The 26,425-nt window shown below is 36.3% G+C and overlaps 1 protein-coding gene across 4 annotated transcripts in view; it reads left to right on the forward strand.

Annotated features, from left to right (window-relative positions):
* SIPA1L2 (signal induced proliferation associated 1 like 2) overlaps positions 1 to 26,425 on the forward strand; it is a 151,733-nt gene that overhangs the window by 61,990 nt on the left and 63,318 nt on the right. For all 4 annotated transcript variants that reach the window (XM_063329034.1, XM_063329035.1, XM_063329036.1 and 1 more), the window contains exons 3-7: positions 1,731 to 3,437; positions 9,202 to 9,335; positions 10,882 to 11,070; positions 16,681 to 16,855; positions 22,500 to 22,603. In XM_063329034.1, the coding sequence (XP_063185104.1) occupies positions 1,973 to 3,437; positions 9,202 to 9,335; positions 10,882 to 11,070; positions 16,681 to 16,855; positions 22,500 to 22,603 (2,067 nt within the window). In that variant the 5' untranslated portion in view covers positions 1,731 to 1,972. The remainder of the gene's footprint in view (positions 1 to 1,730; positions 3,438 to 9,201; positions 9,336 to 10,881; positions 11,071 to 16,680; positions 16,856 to 22,499; positions 22,604 to 26,425) is intronic.

Below are 26,425 nucleotides of genomic sequence, written 5' to 3' on the forward strand. Positions count from 1 at the left end.
GTACCTTTGTTTTAAACTACTCAGGCCATACTTCATCAAGTATTTAAGCTAACACTGCACACACGTACAAAAAAGTCTTGCTTTCCTGTGGCCTTCAGGCTCTCTTGTGCTTTCCACAAATACAGCTGTTTGTGAGGCTAAATGGTAAATCACATTGTGGATTTGGATTGAAAATAATTGAGGTGGTAGTGTGCTACTTTTGAAATACTGTTTCTCTGAACACATCAGTTGTTTAAACAATCTTTTGGACTCCCATAAGGAACCAAAAATTTTGTTTTAATTGACATCATTGGCCATCAAACAGGAGAACTGAGGGATTCATACGGAGGGAAAGTAAGCTGCAATGTTATATTGTCATTGTCACTCATTCCTTGTAACAGTCACATAGAAACCATGTCAATCATGATGATAATGTAACTCTAACTTGTGTTTATTAACCCATTTCATTAGAAGAATCCTGAAGTTTGCTGTATCAAACACAACTTTGTGTTGATTTCTGACAAGCAGAAAAAATAATCTGTCAAGTTTTAATGTATAATATTCTTTTGCCCCTCTGCCTCACACTGGTCTCTTTTTTCTTTTTTTTTTATTAAGAATTTTTATGTCATTAAATGTAGGGGAAAAAAACCACTTATCTTCTGAGCTCCTCTTACCTCTGACCTTTTTTTTAAACTCTGAAAAATGTGTATTATGCTTATGTGCAGCATGTTAAAACATCATTTTGTTGGTGTTTTTGTTCAAGGAACAAAAGCTGATCAGGAAGTATATAACATGCTGTCTTGTCTCTCATTCTACTCTAGTTTTATGCAGTGGGTTAAAGGATGGGCTCTGCCTGCAAATGAATCTTCACAGCATGAGTCATGGTCATTCTTAAGACCATTAAAGCCATTAAAGAATACTTTTATATTGTAACAATTCCTATTCTGTAAGCAAATTAACACTTATCAATAGGGCTACTATCTTTTCTTATTTGCGGAAGACAGCAGACGTTCTTTAGCACAGTAACTGAGTTAACAGTCTAGGTTCCCAACCAGAGGAATACAATGTGATAGAAAAAACTGTAACTGTTTTACACAGCTAAATAATAGTTGACACTTCAAATAAAGGAATGTAAGTAGATTTCCCTTTAGGGAGAAACCGGGGGAGGGTAAGCGAAATGCATTTATTCACTGAATTAATCCTAATGGAGAGATTACTTACCTTTAAAATGTTGTCTTAAATGCGACAAAACACTTTTCTTTGTTAAGGTCCTGTCTGTTTCATATATTTTGCTTACATTTGCAACCAATCTTGCCTCAGTAACTCCTTCGTGTATTAGCCAGTTTCAAGCAAAGTTGAAAAAGGTGTCTTAGGTGGCAATGTTCGTTCATGTTATGTAAAGAACTCGCAATTGACCGCAATCAAAGTTTCTGTCAGCATTGAAGAAAACGCAGAGAGAATTGTATGTGGCTATTCTGCTTGGCAGAACCTAGTCTGCTATTCAGTGCGTGTGTACTGGTTAGCCCATGAGATATGCAGGTTCAAACTGCTCGCATCCTGTGGGCATCATATGGGAAACAGGGATAATTGCGTTTGTTGGGTTTTAGGAGATGAAGGATAGGAAAACCATAAAAAGCAAGTCTCATTAGTTCCAGTTCCATGTGGTGTTGTGTATATCCAAGCAGCATTGGAAGCTTACTGTTATTGACTATAAACATTTTAATACACTTTCTCTTTTTTTTTATGAACAGATAAAAGAAATTTGCCTGGGCTAATACTGAACTGAATGCGTCTGAACTGAAGGAAATGTTTTAAGATTGCTCTCCTGACAGAAGTTGTACAAAAATGGTACACTGAGGTTTCTGCTTGTACTTCTGGGAAGACTGTAACTGTATTTTTGTATTGCAGTTTATTGGCCCATAAAAGACAATGTAATAAAAAAACTAACAGTAAATTTATGCAATAGTAGTGATTCCCCTCCCACGGACTGGACATGACTGATCAAAGGTCTTTGCAAGAAGATAAGCACAAAGTTAGCAGAACTTCCTCAAAGTTCAGGGAGTCTTCAAGAAGCATGCAATCTGATGATTATTTTGCTAGAAAACTTAAAGCTTTGAATGGCAGCATGGGTCCTCCTGTTTCTTCAAATGCATCTAGCAAAACTGAAAATAATCAAGCAAATGGTACACCAGCTGTGCCTAAAATGGGCGTTCGAGCAAGGGTATCTGAATGGCCTCCTAAAAAGGATTGCTCTAAAGAGCTGAGTAAAGCTGCTTGGGAAAACAGACCTCCAACCAGTTACGAAGGTGTTGGCTCAGTACTTCCAAATGGACAAAACGACCAAAGTGATGGACAGCAAGAAGAGTTAGATTTGGAATTTACGGAGGGAAAATATTCCATTGGAGATCTTTTTGTTCATTCCCCTCAAAGGGGTCTTCATCCCATAAGGCAAAGAAGCAACAGTGATGTGACAATAAGCGACATTGATGCTGAAGATGTGTTAGACCAGAATGCTGTTAACCCAAATACTGGAGCAGCTCTTCATAGAGAATATGGCAGCACCTCTTCAATTGATAGACAAGGCTTGTCTGGAGAAAACTTTTTTGCAATGCTAAGAGGATACCGAGTGGAAAATTTTGAACATAAACCCCTTGCTCCATTTGGATTTTCTGAGTTTTTCCACTGTGACCCGACAGTTTCTCCAAGTCTACATGCTGCTGCGCAGATTTCCAGAGGAGAATTTGTCAGGATTTCTGGCTTGGATTATATGGATAGTGCCCTACTTATTGGTCGAGACAGGGAGAAATCTTTCAAGAGGAGACTAAAATCAGAAGCAGTAGAAACATCTCTGTTTAGAAAATTGCGAACAGTTAAAAGCGAGCATGAAACTTTTAAGTTTTCGTCTGATCTGGATGATAGACTTGATAGAAATGTTCGTTCTTGGAACTGTCAGAAATGTTTTGCACATTATGATGTTCAGAGCGTTTTGTTTAACATAAATGAAGCAATGGCTACCAGAGTAAATGTAGGAAAAAGAAAAAATATAACCACTGGGGCCTCAGCTGCGTCACAAACTCAGATGCCACCAGGCCAGACGGGAAACTGTGAATCTCCTTTGGGAAGCAAAGAGGACCTCAATTCAAAAGAGAATTTAGATGCTGATGAGGGTGATGGGAAAAGCAATGATTTAGTATTGAGTTGCCCTTACTTCAGGAACGAAACTGGTGGGGAAGGAGATAGACGGATTGCACTTTCTAGGGCAAATTCAGCGTCTTTTTCTTCAGGTGAAAGTTGTTCGTTTGAGTCCTCTCTGAGTTCCCATTGCACAAATGCTGGTGTTTCAGTACTGGAAGTACCAAGAGAAAACCAGTCCATTCACAGAGAGAAAGTGAAGCGTTACATCATAGAACACATTGATCTTGGAGCATATTATTACCGCAAGTTCTTCTATGGAAAAGGTAAATTTTTCTAATGCAACTGTTCTGAGATGCTCATGCATTACATTTAAGTTGCTTAGTAAAGATTTTTTTTTTTTCCTCCTTCTTCTCTATAGAGAGACCTAAGTATTACAGAGGACCCTGAAACTCTTTACTAAAATTAAGCCTGTTATTTTTGCTCTCCCAGAGGGTTATTCAACAACCAGTGGGTTATTTATAAAGTTATGCAATAGTTGCGTAAGTGTTGTGTAAGTTCACTAAGTATGTGGTCATTTAAATTAGTACATAAATTAACTTCTCTGAACTAAACTTTCTTGGTGGGCAGGAGGAAAAGAAGACACTTATATCCAGTAAATGCATTGGAAATACTGATGCCCAGAGTGGAAATCATTATTTCGTAAAAAGTGTCTCCAAAAGAGGAGGTTTTATTAGTGAGGCTTCTGACTCCCTTCTTCTAGATTCTGCTGTCTTCAAGTATCTCTTGGGGCCTTCCGTACTGTATGCTCATATGCATACTCCTTAAACAGAGAGCTTCTGATGACATTTAGTTTTTCAGCTTAAAGAAGGTTGGCTTATGCCTTTCTCCTAGACTTTTACCCTATTCTTTTAGGATATGTTCACGCTGCACCATGCCAGGGTACTCTTCTCAGCGGAGTAATTTATCTTGGCCTGAATCGTTATTAAGATAAACTGTTTCGACTTTGTGATCTACTTTGGCTGTCTGTATGCAGCACTGAATTGTGCAGTGTGTCTGAAATCTCTGTTTTTGTGGGGAGAATCCCAAAATACATCTCTCTGTCCTTTCTGTATTAGGTAGTACAGCTCAGACTTTTTGCTGCCATTAAAAGAAAAGAAAAAAAATATCTGCTTCTGTCCTTAAAAGAGTGTTGGTTACTGCCCGAGTCTTCCTGAAATCATACTTCCTCTGCTTTCTAACTATGTTTGAACAGCAGGAAATAAGCACTGTGCTGTACTCCTTCCTCCTGTGACCCTTTCCAAGGGAGTCGAAAGAGGATGCAGTACAGCGCTTGTTTTCACAACACAGTACACACCTAGAACATATTGGCTGTAAAAACACTGTATTTAAAAGGCAAGAAAGAAAAGAATCTGGATCTGTCATGGAAAAGGAAGAAAAAGACCCAGAGCCAAGCAAGGAATGGGCAGTAAATTCAGAGGTTCAAAATGTCTGTTAAGCTAGGCAGGTTGTAAAGGATTAAAAAGTGTTGAGGGAGTCAGACTGGAAGAGAATGAAGGGAAACTTGTAACAAAAGGATGGCAGAGCAAACATGTTGGTGGAACTAGAAACTTAATTTTCAATACCTGTTATCTCAAGGGATCAAGCATATAAAGAATCTTCAGATTACATCCAGCTCAACACAGTTCTCACCTAAGCAAAGTTTATTGTGGACAGAGAAAATAAAAAAGGCATTTTGCCTTGGGCACCAAAATGTCTTGCTGCTGTGCTGATCTCCCGTATAAGAAAAAGTAGCATTTATATGCATACTGAGTCTTACTTGGTGCTCTTCCATGAGAGTGAGCTCTCCTAGCTGATTGTTCATTGAATTGTAGATTTAATAGCACAGTTGAATTTAGCAAAATAATTGTGGAAGGATGAAATAAAAATTTAGTAAACAATAGTCACTTGTACATAGAGACATATGTAATGCCACCGATTTTCTTTGCCATTAACAAGATATCTATGAAAAAGAAATAACTTTCTGAATATTTGATTTAATTCACAGTTTTATAATTGGCACTTGTCAGCATACAAGTTTTATTTCTGTTTTAAGATGCATGGAAGAAACACCCTGGCACATGTAGCACTAATTATTCCATTCCCTTTCAAGAAATGAGAGATTTGGAATTCAGTGTCGTCTTAAATGAGCTGTAGTTTTATACTGCATATTTATAAGCTTTGTAACTATTGTTAAAATCAAGTCCAACACGACTGATGCAAAATATGTTAATGTTTATGGAAAATATCTTCTCAGTTTTCAGTTAAGGTTTGTAAAAGCTAGAATATTTTATTTTATTTCATGGTTTTGATTTATTAATGGTGTCCTTTAGTGAAATATATTTTTGTGGGATAAAAAGGGATAAGAAGGGAAAAAAAGCTATGTTGATTTTTAAAGAGAATAATTGAAATAGGCTTTTATTATCGTTGACTTTTCTTTTTACCCTTGTGCAATTATTCTCATAATACCTTAAGGCTTGACTATTACTACCACGCCTTTTGTTTGAGGGATGCTTGCAACCATTTCTTAATATGCTATTGTATCAACTGCTGATATGAAACTGAAAAAATGTCTTAGAAGAAATGTACAGGCTTAGGAAGCTTTTGGTATTAACTCAGTTTTGTAGAAGACTTTTGTATTAGAAGAAAAGTTAACAATGATTCCTCAAAATGAAAAAGTAAAAAATGAGGAATATTTTACCATCTCTCTTTAAACAGATAGAAAATAGCACTTATTTTCATCTCCTCTCTCTAGTCGATACTTTTAAATCAACATAAATACATTTAAATGAACTTAATGAGTTTGTACTTTATGAGATTTTTTTTTAAAAAGTGCCTTGAATTAAAAATGTTTTCCCCAACTCCCAGAATATCAGTAGCCATGCTATTCTTTCTTTTACTTCAGCTTCTTTAATTCCCATGCTTGAAACTGTTTTTATGTATTTTATTTTTAATGTACATAAATAATGTCTTTGGGTTTGTGTCTTTCATTCTACAAGAAATAAGTAGCTATCGGCCAAGCTTGCTTTTTTCTGCTCAGTAATACTGCAGCCAAGAAATCTAGTAAATATGTAATACCCTTTTCTAGATTAACATCAAAATTGAAGGCTATAGAAACCCTAACTGAGAAGTTTACCTTTTGTGACGGCCTGAATCTGCAGCTGTGGGGAGTTTTTATGTTGTTGAAAGTGTGTGGCCTCTGATTCTCTCTTTCTGGTCTGTAAAATCCTGTTCCATTTGAAAAATCTGCCCATTAAGGCTCAAAGTTTTAATTTAATACTGGAAAATCCACGAGGTATAATTTATCCATGCAGGTAGACTGCTCTGGCTGGGGAAGGAGTGTAGTTGGTGAGCATGAGAGAATAATTTAATGTCTGTGCCTCTTTGATCTCAGGTGTTCCTTCCAAAAAAAGGGTGCTAGTTGTAATGTGCTGCTACTCATCTCATTTTCTCTCCACTTGGAGACGAACAGTAACCACCAGCATATTTTATAGATAGATTTTTGAAAGGCTACTGGAAACTTAATTTAAAATTGATTTGACGAATAAGACTGCCATTTATGTAGAGATAACTTCATCTTTTTGTATCCATTCTGAGAGTATGGATGACTTCTCAGTGAAAGACATTTTGCCAAAACTTCCTTGTGCAGTTCTATGAATACATTGTTTTTATAAAAAAAAAAGTATTGAACTAACTCAAAAATGCTAGAAAAGTGGTTTTAATCCAGACAATCTTAAAAGTATAAATTAGTCTATTACTTCATTGCTCTTTAAAATATAGAATTATAGTGTAAATTGGATTGGAAGACGTTTCTGAAGGTCATCCAGTTTAATTCCCTGTTTAAAGCGGCCTTTAATGGGACGAGGTTCTGAATAGGTTGCTCAGAACCTACTCCCCTTTAGCTGTCCCTTTAGCTTTTGACCATCTCTAAGGATGGAGATTTCACAAATTCACTTGGCAGCTTGTTCCTGTGTTTGATTCCCCTCAATGAGGGGCTGCATCTTGTGATGGTTGCATCTTGTCCTTTCTCTCTGTGCCTTAGAGAAGAGTCTGGCTCTCCTCTATAACCCCGTCATCAGCTAGTGGGATCCTGCAGTTATTTCGCCCCTTTTAACCTGCTCTTCTCCAGGTTGCAAAAGCCCGTCTCCTTCAGTCTCTCCTCACCTGCTATATGCTCCAGGCCCCTAATTGTCTTGGTAGTTGTCTGCTGGCCTTGTCCCACTCTGTCCAAAGCTGTACACTACTCCTTATGTGGTGTCACAAGTACCGGAGAGGCCTAATATCTTCTCCTGACCTGTTGCTATGCTCTTGCTAGTGCAGCCCAGAGTGTGGTTAGCCTTCACCTTTGCAGGGGGTTCTGCTGGCTGCTGTGCAGCCTGTTGCTCACCAGGGTTCCCAATCCTTTTCCACAGAGCTGCTCCTGACGCAGCTGCTCCCCAACCTATGCTGTTGGATGAGCTTGTTCTGCTTCAGATACAGGTCTTTGTCAGTCCATTTTATCAGATTGTCAAAGGGAGAGTTTGTTTTAGCACGTCAGGTTGAAAACTTCAGTGGGTTAGGAGTGGCTTCACATGCAGCTCAGCTGTCCCAGCTCAGCAGCAGCCTCCAGGGGAAGGGGAGAGCGGGCAGTGAAGCGCAGAGAGCCCACAGCTATAGGACTCTACCTGAGTGGGTGAGTTAACCTCCTTTGCCCGCTTTTGTGAAATGCTGCAAGGTTTATGCGTTTCAGTATGTGCCCTGTGCACACGTTACTCATTTGTTAAAAGCCTGCCGGTTATTCCCCCTCATCTGTTACACCCAACTACAGCCCTAACCTACGATACATGAACTGTTCTACTTGAGCTTGGTCATGTACATTAATTTGCTGAGGATGCATTCCATTCCATCATTTAGAATTTAAAAAAATATTAAACAGTAGCAGGTCCACGATAAACTTTTGATAAACCTTTTAGTAACTGGCCACAAATTGGAATTTGTATTACTAATCACAGTCCTTTGAGGTCAGGTGTCCACATAGTTTATGTCTACCTTGTAATTTGTATGTCCAAACCGTGTCTTTTCAGTTTAGCTACAGGAATGGAGACTGTAAAACGCATTGCTAAAGTACAAGTAGTTGACGTTCATTGCTCCTTCCTCATCCATAAAGCCAGTCATCTCATTGTAGAAAGCAACTGGCTTGGTCATGCATGATTTGCATTTGGTAAATATATGCAGGCTGTTTCTAAGCATCTTTTTGTCCTTCATATGCCTGGAAATGTCTTCCATGAGAATTTGTTCCTTAATCTCCCTGGGAACTAAGGTTTATGGTGACTAGTCTATAGCTTCCCTGCCCCTTTTTCTTGCCCTTTTTAAAGGTGGGTGTAACCCCTCACTATGACCTTTCAAAGGTGACAAAGACTGGCCTTACAGGAGTTCCCTCAATGTGTACCCTCTTTGGTCCCATAAATTTGAATCTGTCTAGTCTGCTAAAACAGTCTCTTAACTTCATTTTGCTCTTCTGTCGATAGTGCTTTACTCTCCCAAACTGGGCCGGGTGCTTAAGGATGAATTTAACCATTCATCACAGACTGAAGAGTTACTAGCCTCAGTTTTCCCTTCTTAAAACTGAGTTTCTGCTTTGACTGTAAAGCTTGAAATAAGAATAAATTGAATGAAATGAAGGAAGCTACATAGCACTTCATTTGTTTGAAGGCTGTTAGCTTTTGTTGAAGACTATATGTAGGTAAAGTTTCTCCAAAGTAGTTTCTTACAGTATCAAGAAAAATGATTAATTTCATAGTAACAAAAAATGCAAAAAATTATTTCACAGTACCAGCAGTTGCAGTAATTTGAGTTATGTGATATGAATGACCATTCTGCTCCAAAAATTAGCATTTTGTAATTTATGTACTTACTGTGCAGTTCAGAAGATCAGTGTATTTACAGATCTCATAGCTTAATTAAAAATGTTTTTTTCTTGCTGCAGAACTTTTTAATGAGATTTGATGAATGTTTTCTAGGAGACTCGTAATTCATTATTCTCTTCTCTCTTCATTCACACTTGTTCAAAAGAGCATCAGAACTACTTTGGAATAGATGAAAATCTTGGGCCTGTAGCAGTCAGCATCCGGAGGGAGAAGGTTGAAGATGCTAAGGAGAAAGAGGGATCTCAGTTCAACTATCGCATAGTTTTCAGGACAAGTGAGGTAATGTTCTTTCAGTATTTCTGCAAAGGAATGGAAAAGTTAACATAGAGTTTCGGATACTAGTTGTTTGTGTGTGGATACGTTGCTAACTTTGAAAGTAAATCTGCTAATGGGAAAGGGATGTTTCTTGTAGCATTAGTAAATGTAGTTGCTTCTGGAACAAAGTTTTCCTTTTCCGTACTGCATAACGTTTTTCTCTTTTTGATCGGGCACCCAAGAGGAGGTAAGTTGGCTGAAGGGAACTGCAAGGGGCAAGCAAAGGAACAGATGATAAGAACATGTTTAGGTTTCCACCTAAACATGAGGAGGAACTTCTTTACTTTGAGGGTGGCAGAGCACTGGAACAGGCTGCCCAGAGAGGTGGTGGAGTCTCCGTCTCTGGAGACATTCAAAACCCGCCTGGACGTGTTCCTGTGCAGCCTGCTCTAGGTGACCCTGCTCTGGCAGGGGGTTGGACTAGATGATCTCCAGAGGTCCCTTCTAACCCCTACCATTCTGTGATTCTATGAACAAAGCAGAAGATAGATTTGGATCAAGCTGCTTGTTGTTAAATTTCTAATGATAGAAATAAAAGATTAAGAAATACAGGGGAAAAGGGAGGGGGGAAATATGAAAGCTAGTACTACGACTTATTTGTATCGTTTGTGTTTTGTTTCAAAATACTTTCTTAGAGGCTTTTTTTCTGAGATCTTTTTATATACTTCTACATACATGATTTGTGGAAGGAATATTAATATGTTGATAAAAATAATTGTCTTATTTGGAAGATTAGCTCACTTGTGATCCTTATGGAAGGACTAGTCTCAACTTCTGTTTCAAGATAATTAGTATCTCTTGCAAACTAATTCCTTCTTTATCACAGCAACAAGCTTTCATTTGTATGAAAATACACAATGTTATTATGGTAGCAAGCAACTATAAATTTTCATAATCTGTAGGCCTGTTGCTTTTTATTGTGATTAGGACATAGAGAAGCATTAGCTAGACCTCCTGATACCTCTGAGCTCATGTGCTTGTACTAACAGATACAGAAACAGATATATATAAAAATTTTTTAGGCCAGGTTTTTCTTTTATTGCCAAAAAGGGGTGTCGCTGTATTTATGTGTGGAGACGTGATTCAGCTGACTCACTTCTAAGAAACGACTCTCTTTTTGCCAAAGCTAATGAAGATAAAGCTGCATGGTTTAAAGAATAGGTGGATGGGTTAAATGAAGGTGCCATTAGCTGTGTCTTGCCTCATATTCAACTACTGTGTCTGCTAGGGTAGTATGGCATTAAAATTAACAATTTTTAGTTTTCCTGTTAATAAGATCACCAGTGCATTTCTTTAAACAAAAAATGTATTTGTCACTGAGACAGTAAGAGCCTGTTTCCTCTTTAGAAGTTATTTAGTAATCTTTTTACTGTTAAAAAAAATTAAAAATAGGGATCTTATTCTTCCCATTCTTTCTTCCGTGCTTTTGCCAAAACCTGAAGTTTATATCTTTAAAAGTGTTTGCGGTATTAGAACTAAAAATGTTTTGTGTGTTTTACTGTTACTGCAGCTTACTACACTTAGAGGAGCAATTTTAGAAGATGCTATACCATCCACTGCTCGGCATGGCACAGCAAGAGGTCTGCCTCTCAAAGAGGTACTAGAGTATGTAATACCGGAGCTGAGCATCCAGTGCCTGCGGCAGGCTTCCAACTCACCCAAAGTACCTGAACAACTGCTTAAATTGGATGAACAAGGGGTATGTAGCACGTGACTTTTCTTTAAAGACTATTCATTAAAATAAAACTAAAAAATTCTTAAGTATTTTACAGGTAATTTTAATAAGCATTGATCTGTAATGCAGACCATTCACTCTCTTGGTTTTGCAGCTACTTATGTATTTTCATTCACAAAATGAGGTTTGCTTTTCTAAGCAAATTATTTTTAAAATACATTGCAGCTTAGAAAAAAATATTGGTCTATGGAGATGACTAAGTGAGAGAAAGATTATATCTAAGCTTTTAACAATGGTAAGAAGTGATTTTCCCAATCTGTATTTGCACTTTAATGTGTACAAATGTTGAATGCACATGAAAGTACATCTAACATCTTATTAATATTTTGTATAGGTAAGGAGGCAAAAGGATCTAACATATTAAGTCTCTGCATCTGAAATTTTGGGTTGTTTTTTACAATAACATTTTCTGATTAGCTTGCAGTAGTCTTACTAGAATAGAATGCTTCTGGGTTCAAACAACTGAAATGGTGATTGAGACTAATGAATTAACTGCATGGCAATGAAATATTCATACAGCTTAAATTTGGAGAGGAAATGGTGAGGCTTATTGGGTTCAATAAAGTGAATCTGCTTTGTTCAAAGCCAGTTATTAAATTTGTAGCTTCTGAATAGTCTGTGAAGGACAGGCTTGTGGTGGCTTTTAAAACAACTTTTAAAACCATGTTTTTAAAACATGTTCATTTAAAGTGGAGATTGCTCTTTCTATGTAAAACTCAGTATCTGTCTGTTCAAGTTGAATCAGCTGATGGATCCAGTTGATTATGATGATGGTATAATTATTTTTTTTTAATGCTAATTCTGTTTTGGGTCTAGTGATTACATCTAACATTGGTGGTGTCTACCAGAGTTATTCTGTCTTCTCTTGTGGGTGTAACAATTGCTCTAAACCAAGTAAATGGAGAGAGAGGAAGAAGATTGGTTTTTTTGGGTAGATTGTTAAGCTCTTTTTGTATGTATGTTTTACTACTTTTATTCACTGTAGTCTTTGAGGAGGACTTTTAATTGAAAATTCATTTTGCCTAATGTCCTTATTTTTTCCTGGGCTTGTCAGTTCTTCTGGTAAAACAGTGAAGCGAAATCAGAAGCACGCAGTACTGAATATAGGAGTTCCTGATGTACTGTTGCTCTCTGTCTTTCCTGTTTGAGCTCCATAGTGAGTTTAGGTTAATCTAAGAAATAATATTCACTGCTCAGAGGGGCAGTATGTTCTAGGCAGTGTAGAGTACTACTTTATTTGACCTGATCTGAATGTTTCCCAAACTCACTGTAAGTATTTCCCACAAATGGGAAATGGAGATTGTCCACTGAACTGGTCTTTAACCATCAACTCCTAATTTTGACAAACAGCAGCACATAGCACTACTCTTTGTTTTGGGCGATCAGTTCTGAAAATTTGGTCCTGTTGTGAAATGTGCTGTCACCAGGCAAAATGTAATAGTAATGTATCTTATGTGCTGCTTATTATGAGATAATTACTTGAACATAGACAGAAAGCTGTGCATAGAACTGGCATGAGATCTATTAATCCTCTTATGTACTTGATGCTTTCAATTTATTAATCAAGCAAATATAAAAAGAGTTATGCTTGGCAACTGAAGGTGATGGCTGGCTGAAGTGTCATGAATTTAAAAATATGAATCATGATCTAGAGGATTAATACTGTCACCAGGATAATATTCGTTTTGCGTAACGGTGTATTAAATGTCTGCATAGTTCCTCCGCAGACTGAGGAACTATGTTTTGGTGTTTTGATTTCATTTTCTACCTGTTTCATACTTTTCAGTGAAGTCTAGTATTGGATTACGGAGGATATTTGCAGCTAAAACTTCCTCTCTAAAATCACAGTAGAAAGTAGATGCAAATTGGATTGATGACCTAATTTGAATATATAAATAATCTGCATTTTCCCAACTTATTCTGGCATGTGATGATCAGCATTACATTTGGCTGTAAATTTACAAGAAAAGTCAACTATTTATCTGTAACCTGAACAAGCTTTTATTTTTTTTAACTCTCTCTAATTACCCCCTGGTTCCTGCTCTCCATTTCTGTTAATTTTTTTTATTGTATATTTGCTTTTTAGTTCCCCTCACATCCTCTGGGAATATTAACTTCTCTCTAGGCCAAAGGCTGAAGTTTACAAAAAGCCCAAAGAAATTGGATGCTTTGCTTGCAGTGATATTTAGCGGCTGTTGAGCGTATATCTTGAAGTTCTTTGCCAGAAAAACTCTAAAATCTTCACATGATGAAAGTCAACAGGTTGTTGCTACATGATAAAGAATCTATACTGTACAAGAAGACAACAAGATGCCAAAATTCATTAGTGAGTGATTCTGACTAGAACATAGACATTCTGAGTCAAGAAGGACTGCTATGCACATTGAATACATATCATATACCCAAGTAGCTAAAAAGGTTTAGAAATTATTTTCTGATGTCACATAGGGTTACATGTGGAATGTAAAATTTCTAATTTAGAAATCATGAAATCAGAACCATATCTGCAATTATTTACTTTAAAAGACTTGAATAAGCGTGCGGTACCATTTCAAAACTGGCAAACTTTATCAGTTTTAAATATTCTGATAGTTTTTCATGCCAGTTAAATGTACCACATCAGAAGATCCTGCTAAAGCTTATTTAGTTACTTCTTTCTTAGGCATTGATGTTCTAAAGGTACCTCAATTTCTGCTTCTGCACGGTCCCCGTGATCTTGGCATGAGAGTTCTTTTGCTTAAGTCTTCTATTTTCATAATCGTGAATGCACATAGCACACGGGTAGGAGGTTCAGATTACTGCAAATGAGCTGGCAGCTGCTGCCGTATTTAGGAATAGTGGTATTGGTAGAATCAAATTTGTACATAATTGCCTACTGTTTACAGTACTTGTCCATGAAGTGAAACCCCAGGATTAATTCCTTCCTTGGGCTGGGGAGTTTCAGATCCTCATCTTCAATGTCTCCTAGGACAACGTTTAAATTATGAGATGGTAGGTTGTTTTGGAAGATAGAGATACACTTGACTCCTGTTTGGAATTATATTGATATTAATGAACAAATTCAGGAATGACTGGTTTCCTCAGAAAGACTGAAGTAGCCTGACTGCGTATTTCTAGACTGAATATTTTGCCCAGGTGCTTCTTTACTGTTAGTTGCTGCCCCTACTGTTGGTGGCTCAGTTAGCATTTGACTTCTGCACTCCTCAATTCTAGTGTGAAGTTGAGGAAATTAACTTAAATTCCCTGTGGCTTAAGCTAAACTATTTGACACAGAGCTGGGATAGAGGTGGCAGTGTGCTTGTAGTCATTTTAAGTCTCTGCTGGGAAGTGTCATGTGACAGCAGTGCTTCCTGTACTCTAACATTTATATGACCAGTTCTCTTCCAGTTTCCTCCATGCAATATTCATGCTAGCTTTCTACTGAATAAAATAGTCACCAATGTGCAATCTGGAACCTTTTGTTAAATGCCTAACTCTTTCCAGGCAGTGTTTCAAAATGGGACTCCAACAAGGAAGCACCCTGGATGGATAGCATCTAATGTCAGTCAAAAGGAAATGACAAGAGCAACCTGGTACCTTAACCCTGCCCTGCTCCAGAGGTCACCAGTCTGACTCAGGCAGCTCCTACGGTGCATCCATAACCCAGAATCTCCTTTTATTTCAGATGGTCATCCCTCCCATTCCACATCAAACTTTGGCACCGGTCCTAGTTCTTCTGTGTTCTGTGCTGCCCAGGTGAAACCTTACTGCAGCACCATTCCTCATTCCTGTCCTTACTAAGCCTGTTCTTTGTTCCTGACTGCTCCCTGATTGGTGGCCTCCTGCCAGAGTATGTTCCACAAGGGCTCACCCCTACCTAACAGCAGTTATCGAAGGCAGAGGATGGATTGGGGCTCACCAGAGAGGCGGGCAGGCTGCCATCCTACATTACTCATTCCTGCAGGTTTTCTACACCAGTCGACCAAATTCTGTAGCGTGCGTTGCCGTGAATATAGATCTGCTGAAATCAAGGAGCTAGGCCTGTATGTACTAGTTGAAATGAAAAGAAATTGTCCCACTGATAGGCTTAATTTCATAGTAAGAAAAGAACTCCAGGTTTAATTGAAGTTATGAAGTGTTTTGCTATTGACTTTAATAGTCTAGCATTTCCCTGTTACTTCATTTTAATACATTTACCTTTTGGACATGAGATTATTTATGCCAATGATTCTACCTATGGCCTTTAAAAATCTTCATTAACTTGGTCATCTTGGGGATTTTTTGTGTGTTAGTTGTGCATGGAAGTAAATATTTAATCCAAGAATGCCGTCAAGTTAAATCTTGAATTGCATGGGAGACAAAGAAAGAATACTAGCTTCAAAAAGCAGTAACGTCATGAAAACACAGAAGACTAGGTTAGTAAAAGCATAGTGAAAGCTTTTATTTCTCCAGGGGTGACGAGGATTTGGGAAGTGGAGGCTTTTTTGGGGTTTTTTGCTTTGTTTTTTTTTTTTTTTTAATTGACTGTTGGCACTGACTTATATACAGCTCTCCACTTACAAGGGAGAAATGCAGCATTTATTGAAGAGGGAAGGTTAAGGATTATTTGAAGTCTGAAATTATATTTTTGACACTTTCTTCTTTCGTGTATGTATGTTTTCTTGAATCGACTTTTTAGTATTCTCATCTTGTAGCTTTTCCTCAAAATTGCTGTGGTAAAACATGGGTGCAGTAGCATGTCTATGGATTTGAGTTTTACAATACACTTAATGCGTCAGACCATGTGTTACATATCACTAAGGTGAAGCAGACTGTTCTCATTTTGCTCTAATGGGAATATATACAGTCTTTGCATAACACACATTTTAGACACTAATCGTGAAGTTTGATTAAGAGAAGTCTACAGCCGGAGAGTTGATTTGGGTTGTGAATATAGATAAATGTCATAAGGGCATCTGGTGTGACTGATGACCTGTGTCAGTTTGAACCTTTGAAAGTTGTCAGTTAAGAATAATAGAACTAATCCATTCACATGGAGTTTCCTGTTTGTCATCTTAAGTATGCATAAAAGCTAAGAAACAAGACAATACTCTGCTCAAGAAGCAATCGTCTCTTTTTATACTTAACTTTTTATAGTTTTTATACCTATTTTTTTATAGAAGTACTTTGTCTCTTTTTAATGTTCTAGAATTGAGACTCTAGTTTGTTTAACAAAACTATTTAACTGCAATCTGATTTCTAGTTTGAAGTATACTTCTGAAAATTCTTATACTATAACATGCAATAGAGTGTGTTTTTATAGATAACTACATCAAAAGTCTTTGTGTACTGCTTTTATTTGTGTTTGGATAGTGACAATCATGTTTTCTTTGCAGGTGGTTGTTGGATTTTTTGGTTTTGGGTTGTTGGGTTTTTTTCCCCTCTTTCTGTGGGGAGGGAGAATCTGTCTTTCCACTTTCAGATAACTTCTGCCAGGGGTTGTAACAGTGTTAATATTTTAATTATTAATACTTGTTCTAGTATTGATAGTATTGACTTTCCTTTGCATCTGTAATTTTTCCTATCCTTTGTTGTGTTTTTTTTTTTTTATTTCAGCTGAGTTTTCAACATAAGATTGGTATCCTTTATTGCAAAGCAGGCCAAAGCACAGAGGAAGAAATGTATAACAATGAGATGGCAGGACCAGCTTTTGAAGAGTTCCTTGACCTGCTGGGCCAGAGAGTGCGGCTCAAAGGATTTAGTAAATACAGGGCTCAGCTAGATAATAAAAGTAAGTCATGTTTCCGACCTATGGTAGAAACTAGAATTATCCAGTTGATCTTCTGCAAATCCTGTTTTGTCTTTTCATGCTTTTAACTTTGGGTTTTGATTAGTAAGATTATATGGTTAATGAAAAAGATGAAGCATATATTAAGAGCATGTATCACACCTTGTCTGAAAGGTTATTTACTTTTTCTGTGGCATTAGTGGAACTGAAAATCAAAGCAATTTAGTTCATTTGTTTGCACTTAGTTGAAATCATACTATGTGAGTGATATTTTTTTCTATATTTCAAAATTTTCCAGATACACTCTAACATCTTGGTCTTAAAAAGGAAAAAAAAAACCCAAACCACAAAAAAACATCGTATTTCAAAATACGGAGTCGTGACAAGGGACCATTTTCCTTATTTCAACTAAACTTTTGTGCTTCTTTTTAATCAACATACATATTGATGTTTATATTTAAGCAGCAATCAAGTTTTTCTCAGTTTTCTAGTTTTTCACACATGCACAGTAAGCATGTTGTCATTTGTCAGGTGATAAACATTGATCTGCCTAACCACTGCATTATTACTGCCATTTCCTCTCGTCTTTCGGTTTCCCCAGGTGCAATAGTATAATAATTTCATTGTACAAATTTGTTGGGTTTTGTAGCAAAAATAGGAACTGAAGTATTGCTGTTAGATAAGTCAATGATATGTTAGCACACTTCTTTATTAGGACAGCTTTTCACTGCCCTTAAATTTAACTTAACTCATTCTTAGTTTAATGTAGTTTTAACAGAATTTTGACAACTGATCACTATGAGCTGTTATCTAAGGATATCTAGGTATTCATCAACTTTATTGTAACATACTATTTTTATGGATATAAAGACTAGATATAAGGAAGAATTTTTTTACTATGAGGGTGGTGAAGCACTGGAACAGGTTGCCCGGAGAAGTGTTAGATGACCCATTCCTGGAAAAATTCAAGGCCAGGTTGGACGGGGCTCTGAGCAACCTGATCTAGTTAAAGATGTCCTTGCTCATTGCAGGGGGCTTGGACTAGATGATCTTTAAAGGTCCCTTCTAACCCAACACATTCTATGATTCTATGATTCGATTTGTATCCTTATTTTTGCGGTAGCTTGCATACTACATCCTGAAAATAGAATTTTTTCTTTGTGTACTGCATATGGCCTGTGCACAACAGAAAAAGGCTTATTTTTGTTAGCAAAGTACATACTTTTAAACTATTAAATCCTACTACTTGTGTGTGTAATTCTACTTATTCTTCTAATCAAATGGGAAAGTTCCCTGAGGTGTTAGAAATATGCTGCCAAGAAGGAAGCTTAAAAAGATGTACTTAAAGGAAATTAACAGAAGATCTTTTCTTACAAGGGGTATTTTGCCTTTCAGGTAGTCACAAAGATCTAAGCCCTCTTATTTGCTTCTCTGTTCCTCCTTCTACTTATCCACCTGATCTCTTGTGTGTTTTTGCTACTTCAACATCAGTCTTGATTTAACTGTAATACATCTGGATTTTCAATTTTTTCTAAATGGTACATTTGAACACTGATGTGTCAGAGTCATAAAAGAATTTCTCTTAAAACGAACTGGTAGTGCCCTGATGGACTGTCATCTCCTGTGCAGCATAAGGAGAGAGACTTAATAATTTGTCGTATAAATTTTTGGAAATGTTTAGTGCGTGTACATTGTGGTTGGTACCCAGTGCAGATAAACTGACCACAGGTCAATCCCCAGTGGGAAATGAGATACGTGAAGTTGGTGATAAAACCTCATGCTTTTGCAATGAACGGAGACCAGCTTTGCAACTCAAGAAATCTTTCACATTCTCCATCTCTAGTAGTGGTGGGAAATGGTGAAAAGTGAGCTGAATCCTATGACAGATTCTAATTTATGACTTACAAGGTGGGAAAGCTGCAATTTCATAGCCCTGTCAACCGGCGTAAGCACCACATTTATTTATATTAACATTATTGCCTCTTTGCTTAAATTCATGCTTGTTTCACTTTAATAATTCAGGCTTGATAGAGACTATTGCATCCTATTTCAGTACAGAATAAGAACTCATTTTTCAAATTAAAGTGTAGAAATATTTATTAACACATTGTAGATGTCAGACTTCTGGGACAAATTGATAAATACGGATGGAAAAATTCAAAGGAGTAAGGGTGTTTTGATTTTGCTTTTTTTTCCCCAATCAGAGCATGACCAAATATCACCTAGTAATTTTTACATATGAAAATATACACTGGTCTGTCAAACAAATTCAGTTTCTATATTTGCCATGCTTCAATATGAATTGCTGATTGGCATTGTCTATGTATCATTCAGTAACATAATTTTAATATTTTATTAATGCTGTGTACCAGTAACGATATTGGCCTGTCATAGTTTGCAACAAACAGAATGGAATTAAGAGAGTTCACAAAGATACAGTCTTCAGTTTTATATTAAGTAGAAAATACTGACTTGTCATCTTTTTTGTGTTATACTCGTTTTTTTAATATAATGGCACAACAAGTATTACTGCATGTTGTATATATAATTGGATAATACATTGATCTGACTGACTGCAGGTTCAGAGTAGAGTAGTAATTTCAACCCTAGTAGCTGCATTTTTGGTAGGCACAATGTTTCTGTAATATTTTGTGCTCAGTTTTTGTAGGGTTCATGTTTATTAAGTTTTTCTATTCTCAAATGGTTGACTAGCTGTGGGTTTTTTCTTTTCAAAGTTCATTTTTAAAAAATTTGGTTTATTTAATATTTTAATAAGTAATTAATTGGTTCATTTCTTGTGTAAGAATGTAGAATGTTGGGGTAGGTTGATGGGTTGACCTGTCTGGCAGGTAAGCCCCCACCCACTTGCTTTGCTTGCTCACCCCCCCCAGTAGGATGTGGGAGAAAATCAGAAGGGCAAAAGCAAGAAAAACTTGTGAGTTGAGTTAAGAGAGTTCAATAAGTGAAGGAAAGGAAGAAAAAAACCAAACCCCCACCCAAAAAAAACCTCAACCCAAACCCACCAAAATATCAACCCAACACCATAGCAACCAACAAACCAACTCCACAAAAGCAAGTGATGCAAAGGCAGTCACTTGCCACCTCCTATCAGCTACCATGGAAAAACTCTCCCTGCTCCAGTTTTACTGTAGAGCATGGTGTTAAATGGGATGGAATATCCCTTTGGTCAATCAAGTCAGCTGTCCTGGGTGCGTCCCCTCCCAAACTCTTGTCCGTCCCTAGGATACTCCCCGGGATGGGGGGGCAATGTAAAAAACAGAGAAAGCCCTGATGCTGTGCAAGCACTCTTCAGCAATAGCTAAAACATTGGTGTGTTACCAACACTGTTTTGATCGCATACAGAAAACACAGCACCATATGGGCTGCTATGAAGAAAATTAACTCCATCCAAGTCAGAACCAGTGCAAATGTGAAGAACATGTGGAATATATTAACTACGAACTCTTTTCTGCCCCTTTTTAATGCATTTTTAATGTCATGCAATTCTTGATCCCAAGATCAAGTAATAAGAAAATTAGAGGAAACTTTACGAATTCAACAGTATATAATTTGTTCAATGTGTCTTTTAAAACATATCAATCTACTCGAAATGAGGAATTAAGATATTGTTATTGGAACATTAATATTCTCATTTTTAATGTTCAGACTTTAATTATGGATTATACTATAGATATAATGGATTATGTTTGCATTTAGTGTCCTTATTACCTGTAAAGAAAGAAACGAAGGTGAAAGAAATTGAGGAAATATTGCAACTTTATATCTACAGAGGAATAGTGCTGTTTCGCTTTCACTTGGTAAAAGGTGCTTTTCTGCAAAAAAGCAGAAATGTTTCACAGCTGAAAAAATAGTTTAGCCAATTTTTCTCAAACTTTTTGAAATAAAACTAATGTTCAGAGAGGAATGAGGTGCAAAAACGTTAGCCCAGATATAAATTTTTTTTCACTAAAATTGTCAGCAGAGTAATGTTTGTAGTAGCAACCGTCATGTAAATTTAATCACAGTGGGCCTTAGTAGGTGTTCAGTAAAGCATCTGTTGAGTTGGAAGATTTCAGCTTGCTTAGTGTAAGGGCCTAAATTCCAAAAGAAAAACTTGCTAGCTCATTTCCAAAATCAAGGTGCTAAATCAAAAGTAGTTAACTAAGTGGAATGTTGTATTGGGAAAGCATTGATTTACGGGTAAGGAATCTGCCTTTCTGTAATAAGTATTTAAAGGGACTGTTTTGTGCTATATCTATTCCAGATAATTTGACTTTATTTAATAAGTAATTGCAAAAGGAGTCAGGAAATAGGGTTGCTGAGGTCAGTGTGGTTTAGACAGATGTATGTATTTCACAGTATAATTTACTTCCACCTTCCGTCTCTTCAAAACTCTGTCTTTCTAAAATGCCATGGAATGGTTATAATGGAATTACATTGTCAACAAAGATTTTAAGAGGAGTGCAATAATGTGTTTTTTAGCAACATTTGAGTAAGAAACTTCAGAGGAAATTATGCTCCCTATTTCGCATGTAACTGTGATTTATATTACATCAATATTAATAAATGAAGTTAATTTTATTATTGCACAAACGTAACTGATGAAGCCAGTTGTAATATGAATGTGTTCAAAATTATACACGCATATAAATATTTTCAGATTTAGGGCTTCAGATACAGTATGGTTACTGTTGAATTTTACACTTACATATAAAATGTTTATAGACTTTTAACCAGAGACTGAACATGGCCAATCAATTTCTTTTTGGAATACAGTTACTATTTAAAACAAAACCAAACCCCAAAACGTTAAATAGTGTATGGAAGAAAGCGCTGGAGAATGTTTATTGGTGTAGATAACATAAAATTATATTTAAAAAACGAGTGAACATGGAAAAAGAGAAGAAAAATTGGTAATTGTCTTGACTCAATAGGGTGCTTTAAAGTTAATTGTACTTACTTAAATTATCCATGCATATTAAAGAGGGGGAATAAAAAGGATTAATTTATGACTACAGAGTAAAACTGCTCTAATTACCTGTAAACATTCTGAAATGTTAACTCTATTATTAAATAAATTTTCTAAATACAAGAAATAAAAATATAAAGTCATATTATATATGAAATATTTTACTAATTTTTAAAGATCTGAAAATTGCCAATAAAATTATTTGACATTGTACTACAATGTATTACATACATATTTTATGTTTTTAAAATCTCTGAGCTGCATTATGTGTTTTAATGCCAGATTTGAAGTGACATTGTCAGTTTATTTTTGGTAAAGTATGGGATTAGTCAATTGTTCTTATTAATGGTTTAAATAATGAAAATATATATTATATAAAACTGTACTCAAGTTTCTAAGTGTTTGTAGGTTTTTTTATGAAATGCCAATATATTCGAAATCACATAATTTAGGCCTCAGACAGAAAACTCTTAGAGCAGTTTCTTGCAGGATCTTTTTATGTCATAATATGAAAACAAAGAATAGGTCTTTAGCTGCTGAAAAATGGGTTTGCTCTACTGAAAAAAACTTTTAAATTGCATTAATAGATTTAAATCATAGCATGCAAAGAGTGGTGTCCTAAAGAGTAGTATGACTGTTTTGTTTTACTGACCTTCTTGCGATTAAATTCATTTTCAGCTGATTCAACAGGAACTCATTCTCTCTATACTACCTATAAAGATTATGAGTTAATGTTTCATGTATCAACAATGCTTCCATATATGCCCAGTAACAGGCAACAGGTATGTTTTTTAACTTTTCATTGTAATTTTACGTTATAAATGGTTCACACTGAGGGTTTTTTTTAAAGTAATGCTGATTTCAAAAATTGTTTTATATGAAGTGTGACTCAATTGTTGGTTGGTTGTTGTTTTTTTTTCTTGAAATATTATAAGGCATTAGAAATCTCATAGGATAAGTTCCTGAATTAGATACTATGAAAATTCTATGTCCCTCATTTCTTGATATTATTAAAAGGTAATGTTGCCTGTGGTGAATGAGTTATTTTCAGTTTGAACTGGATTTACATCTTATGTATGCTTTAAACATCAAATGGAATGAAGCTTGAAAATAGTCTTATGGTTAAAATATGCATGTAGTAAGATTTTTTAAATGATTCTACTTAATCCTTATATTACAGATCTTGAAATGTTTATTAACGTGTTAGTTCAGTAATAAATGCTTAACTATATCCTTCAAGGTGCCTGCTTGTGAAGACAGAAAACTGCAGTGTACTTATTTTATTTATGGAGAATTCCCTTTGCTCGTATAATAATTCAGAATATCTTTAGCATTAAGGATGACTAAAAAACAGCACAGCATCCAAAGTGTGCGGTGCACCAGTGAGGTTACTCTGTCTTGCCTGTCTTGGATATTTCTTGTGACTGAATTTAAAAAATGCAAGCACATTTGGTATAATATATCAAAATTAACACTGAAAAAGAAAAAAAGTCAGTAGAATTGCTCATAGGTCAGACTGATAATGATTCATAACTTCTGCACTACTACTCTGCACTTTCCGAGGTCCGCAGAAAGAAGTGTTGTATTTATTTAGTTTTAAAATATTCTCTCATTTACATGCAAGATACAAAGATTTCAGTCATTTTGGAGAGTTGTCATGAAATAAAGATGCTATCTCACTTTCTTTTTGAACAGCATACAAAAGATGGTTACTGATGGTTAAACCATATGTGAGTTGTATCTTTCATCTCTTACCCTATCAATAGGTCTTGTGGGAAGAAAAAGAGATGTGTCAAGGCATCAAGAAAAAGATAAAAGAAAAAGATTAAAGTTCTTGAGAAAGGATAAATGAAAATCGAAATGGAAGAAAGTATATTATGTATTTATGTATTTTAAATAGCCAGTGCATAATGTTCTGAACTGCTTGAAGAACTGTTTCAAGTGAACAGTTAACTGTGAATTTTCCTCCGTTACACTTAGGATATAGGTGTGGTTTAAAGAAACTAAATTAGGAATCAAAAGACAGAAAACCTTCACCATGTAATGAATAACATGAACGTTTAGATGACTCAGATCTTAAAATGTGTGGCTTTCAGAAGACAGAATGTTCAGCTAAATCACATACTCAAGTGTGCCAATAGCTAGTAATCAAGGTATTGGATCATCATCACTGATTTGAGATTGCAGACAGAACGACTCCTAGTGTGTTTACTAAATTAATCCTGTATTGTAATAAGGTGTAAATGAAAGTTTAGAAAAATGGAGCAATCAGTCATAACAATCTTTGACTGGAAAGCACATGTAAGTAGGGAAAACTGTACACTGTTAAGAAGATATAATACACTGAATGAGCTTGCTTTAAAAGGAAAAAAAATAATATTTTGATAGCTAATCACAGGCACTGACAGTAAAAATGGCCTTAGTTGGAGTTCATTACTTTTGTTATCTTTCATGACTTTCCCTTGTTTGTGAGAACAGGATATCCTCTTGCTACAATTCACTAATTTTCATAATTGTTTGCTGTTTGTCAGCTTCACTGCTGTGTTGCTCAGCCACCCCCCATTACTGTCCTTTCACTTCTTCCTGTGCCTTCCTTTCATTCTCATTATTTCCTTATGTGTCTGTCTTTATAGTCAGGTGCCAATTCTTGTGTATAGCAAAATCTTCCAGTTTTAACTCCGTGGTTTTCCCCAGCAACAAGCCCTCCTTTCCACAGTGTTTTAGTAAGCTCTCATCATTGTCACTTTAGCAGGTTCAATATTTAGTAGAAGCACCATGTTGTTATTCATGGCTTTCTTGGGATGAAAATAATGTGACGCTTTTCCAAGTTCAAGTAGTGTGCCTATCTGAAGACCCACCACATTATTTTTTTAGGTGCTGGGATCTAGTATTTGCACAGCATGGACACTGTATTAATGAAATGTGACAGGCGCACCGAAATGACCAGGATTTAGCCAGCCTTAATGTGCCAAAGGGGTCTATAATCATTGTTTAATTTTCTTCTATTACTGTTTAGTTCCAAAATACACACTAAAGTGGGAAATGTAGCAACAGTGTTATTTCTCACAAGCTAGGATAAAATTCAGTTAGGTCTTTTTCCTTGAGACATTTTCGGTGCTGAAGACCACAGATGCAATTGCATCAGTTGTGCTCAAGACAGAGAGAGACTTACAGGTGCTGTGGAATGTGACTGTTGTTTGTCTCTTCAGGGTTTGGCTCCCTAACTCTACATACTCAACTAAAGGAAAATTAGGGACCACAGTGATTTTCCTTTTAGATTATGTTAGCAATGAAGACCCCCATTCAATGGTTATTTTTTGCTAGCATATTGTGTATGTACTGGCAATGAGGTTGATGCATCCTATCCCTATATCCCTTGTTTGGTAATGACTGGGCAAGCTATTGAGACACTCTTCATCATCTAGGACTATGACCTTCAATGAGCAAGCACTGAGCATTGCTTAGATTCCAAATACCTGTGAGCCAAAAATAGGCCACACCAGAATTGTTTGTTGCTTCTTCCAGGACATAACTACGCCCTGCTTGGTCCCTGATCAGGACATCCCTCTAGTTTTAGAGCCAGCAGGAGATCCAAAGAGCAAGGTAATTTTCACTTTGGCTGCAACATAGGCTGGGAACTTTCAAGTCAGCTGCTCCTTCCGTAGGACAGAAGAGACTACCAGCCCTGGTGTGGCCAGTTTCTTTTCCTTTACTGGCCTTTTCTTCAAATTGTAGTTCAAGGCTTTCCCCTTTAAACTTTACCTTTGCAACGTCCCTTTCCAAATCATTCCCTTGCAAGTTTCCCGTTCACACATTTGCAGTCTGCTTGTGTGCACATGGTCAGACCTGATTAATCCAAATCAGTTCAAATAATCAGTTTTCACCTGGTTTAATGAAAACTCAAAAATTAAACAGATATGCAATAATGAAATAAACTTGTTGAATTTAAGCTACTGTTAAAATGGTTGGGATAACAAGCCCTGTGGTTATACCAAACTCGGTTTAACCAGATCTGATGAAATATCTCTTCCTGTTTGGTTTTGGTACTGGTTAAGAACACAAATCGAAAATAAACTTTTGAAACTACTTATTTTGGAAATGTACAAAAATTTGACACTTAACATTTCATCACTTAATTGAATGAAGAATGAATTTCACTGCTATTTCAACAAGAATTCCTTGTTGTTTCGCAGTTTGACTAGGCGATTCAAATTCCACAGAAGTGGGTAGATTTTTATGGCTGGGCATAACCTGTAAATATGCTATATTTTAAGAGAGTTCTTTTCGTCAGAGATGCATATCTGAAAAGTAAGAATTGAGTAGTTAAAAATCTCAGAACTAATATAGTAACTATTATATGGTATAAATAATTCTAATCTAATGGATTCTGCTTTTCTAACATATTTTCCTTGCTGAACTCCCCTTTGCGTGTCTTGTATTCTTACATAAAACTTCAGTGAGTTCCTTTTGGCTGCCTATCATACTTGATGGGGTTCATTTTCAAATTCTGCCATGCCAATTTGGACTGATACTAGAATGATGTCAAAGTGTGTTTGATGTCTCCTTACTGTAAGTAATGCTCTGTAATCTGTGCACCCCGTTGA

This window comes from Chroicocephalus ridibundus, chromosome 3 (assembly GCF_963924245.1).
Source record: "Chroicocephalus ridibundus chromosome 3, bChrRid1.1, whole genome shotgun sequence".
Lineage (NCBI taxonomy): Eukaryota > Metazoa > Chordata > Aves > Charadriiformes > Laridae > Chroicocephalus > Chroicocephalus ridibundus.